Genomic DNA, 2776 nt, shown 5'->3' with positions numbered 1-2776 from the left:
ACCCACCACCAGCACTATAACCTCTCTTCTCCCGCAGCGACGGCAAATACTACGAGATCGTCAAGGCCAACTTCGAGCGCGCCGACCGCACCACCGTCGTCCGAACGTCCACCAACTGCTGTGTGTCCATCGTCTACCTCCTCACGCACTACAAGGACCTCATCTTCAACTAAGGGCGAGGGAGACGGGAGAGAGAAGGTCGATGATGATGAATAAGAGAAGAGATGGTTTTCATTATATTTTTTTTCCTTTTTTTTCCTTTTTTCAATTGGAGGGGTGGGGTGTTATAAGAGAAAAAAGAGGGTTTTGATTAGGGAAGTTTTTTTTTCCTTTTTTTATAATAGGGAAGGGGTTGATTGGGTGTTTTTGATCGAGAAGTGTTTTTTTTTTTTAATAAAAATAAGGGGGGGGGGTCGAAAGTACGGAATCCGATAGGGCTAATTTATTTATTAAGAGAAAGGGGATACGTAAACCGGATTTGAATCGGAGAAACTGATACGATAGATTATATCAGAAACGGGGAGAAGGGACAGAATAACAAGGGATTATAATGGTGAAAGATATAATGGCAAAATTCAAATGATGGGAATAGGAATGCCAGAAAAGGTAATTAAAATGGGTAGGAAGGGAAAGGACGCATTAAATTTGACTCCAAATGGAGAAAAGGATCAGAATAAGTGGGTTCGTCCGAGAACCGAGAAAAGAGGGAGAAAGTAATAATAAAAATGGAAAAGAAGACAGGGAGATAGCGTATTCTGAGGAGGTTGAGAAAGAGAATGAGGCTCAGAGAAATATATATGATAATGAGATGGAAATAATAGGAAGCAATAAAACAAGCGAGTAAAATAAGGGAGAATAAACATGAGAAGATACATCCTAATGTGAATCCATCTCGAATAAGCAATATCGAAAGAAAATAAAAGACCACATCTATGAAAGGAAAAAAAATTCAAAGGTGACAAAAAAGGATATAAGTGAAAAACAAAAACACTTCATATTTCTTTGGCTCATCATTTGGGCCTAAGAGCGCAATTAAAACCTCCAAGCTGTAAACAGAAGGGAGTTAGAAACACGGTAAAGAAGGTTAAAGCCACGCAGAGCGATTAGCTTTTGTTTAACCGATGAGTATATTTTTCATAAACGTGTAGCAGTGCCTTATTCATGCTTTATCATCACGTGATATGCGGTTGCCTTCTTGCACCGTCCAGAGTTGCAATAGTTGCAATACCTTAGTCCCGTTGTGGGTATGGGGAATATTGAAAATTATTGCCAAGTTTCCAGTGAACGAAAACTTTTTCACAATCCTGTTATTTTAACCGTGAATAATGATTCTCCACTTCCCGCAAAATCATCATTCATTATACACTGTCTAGTCAATTGCAGTTGTTATCTTATTTGTAAATTGTTTGTTCCTATCTTATTAAATGTTATATCTGAATGGTTTCTTTTGGTTTCATCCTTCCTAAGTGAGTTTTTGGTAATATCTCCATTGACAGAAAATAAAACTATACATGTGAATTGATTTAAAGAGTGTGTTTGGCGCATCGTTTGTCACGTCCCCAGAATTAACATGATTTGATCAGTTGCATCTCTATGATAGCTAATTATCTTAAGAGGAATTATCTTATTATACAGTCCAAGTTTCTGGTTATATTGTAATAATAAAATTTTCATGATATTAGATTCTCCACAACTTAAAAGTAACAACTGTAAAATAATGATAATAAAGAAAAAATATGATTTCGAACAACCGATTTTGATAAATTATAGGCAGCTAATAACAAAAACAATTATTTTTTGTATATCTTTTCTTTTCTCTCTCTCAGTCAATTGTCTCTTGGTTTTCAGAATGACTTAAATTCCAACCACTTTAGCAAATAGCAATGTATAAAGTCAAAAGCGTTTTTCTTTGTTTTTCATTGCATCTTAGTATATCTTTCATCTTGTAAATGAAAGCAACTAAGGTGAAAAGACAAGCTCTTTAACCTGATATAAACATATCAACTAGAAATTATAACGACTGCCAAGTGTTTCCTAACAACTGGCGATTCATTGTCTACAAACTAACAAACATTTTTGAACAAATGAAACACGTTTTCTAACTGACAAATATCTTCGAAGAAACAACAAACGTTTTTTGGATAACTGACAACCTAACAAACGTATGACCACGACCGACAAACGACTGTTTATACAGAAGAGCACCCTTTATTAAGCAATATAAATGATCCTAAATGACTATTGATATTCTTGTATGGAATCGCATATGTTTATTTAGCTCTTGTATGAAGCATCATTTACAACACTTTAAAGAATCTGTAAACTGCCTTTATCAAACCTACAATATTAAGGGAATGGCTGAGTTTGTATAGTTTATGTATTTTGTTCTTAATGGAAATAAGGTCATAAGGATAATGGTCTAGAAAGCACAAAGGGGCGAACGAAGTCCAGTTCAGAGGCATAAAAAAACAATATATATTGAGACTTTTTTTATTCGAGTAGTTTACAGGTAAATAAAAAATATTTTGAAAACGGTTCTTTTATCTTCCTCTTAAGATACTTTTTCTTCAAAATTATTCAAGATTTTCACTTTTCCAAGACACATACACGGCATCCAATTATATAAAGGATTTTCAAAATTGTTCGTTCATAATCATTAGTGACGTCATTCTACGGTTTGTTGCTTATTCTGGTTTTCGTTTTCCTTTCGTTTCGAATTACTAGTAGGAAAAATATCCATAAATATCAAACTCCTTTCGTTTCATATATGAGATGA

At 34.5% G+C, this 2776-nt stretch overlaps 1 protein-coding gene across 1 annotated transcript in view; it reads left to right on the top strand.

Moving 5' to 3' along the window:
* The window catches only part of LOC119590739 (F-box/LRR-repeat protein 7-like), a gene marked incomplete in the record, with an annotated part of 93152 nt that extends 91714 nt beyond the window's left edge, over positions 1-1438 (top strand). Inside the window, 1 exon segment of the mRNA XM_037939431.1 lies at positions 38-1438. Coding sequence (XP_037795359.1) covers positions 38-173 — 136 coding nt within the window.
* Positions 1439-2776: the final 1338 nt, after the last annotated feature.

Source organism: Penaeus monodon, chromosome 27 (genome assembly GCF_015228065.2).
Source record: "Penaeus monodon isolate SGIC_2016 chromosome 27, NSTDA_Pmon_1, whole genome shotgun sequence".
NCBI lineage: Eukaryota > Metazoa > Arthropoda > Malacostraca > Decapoda > Penaeidae > Penaeus > Penaeus monodon.
The sequence above is the reverse complement of the archived record's forward strand: the minus strand, read 5'-3'. Positions and strand labels throughout refer to the sequence as shown.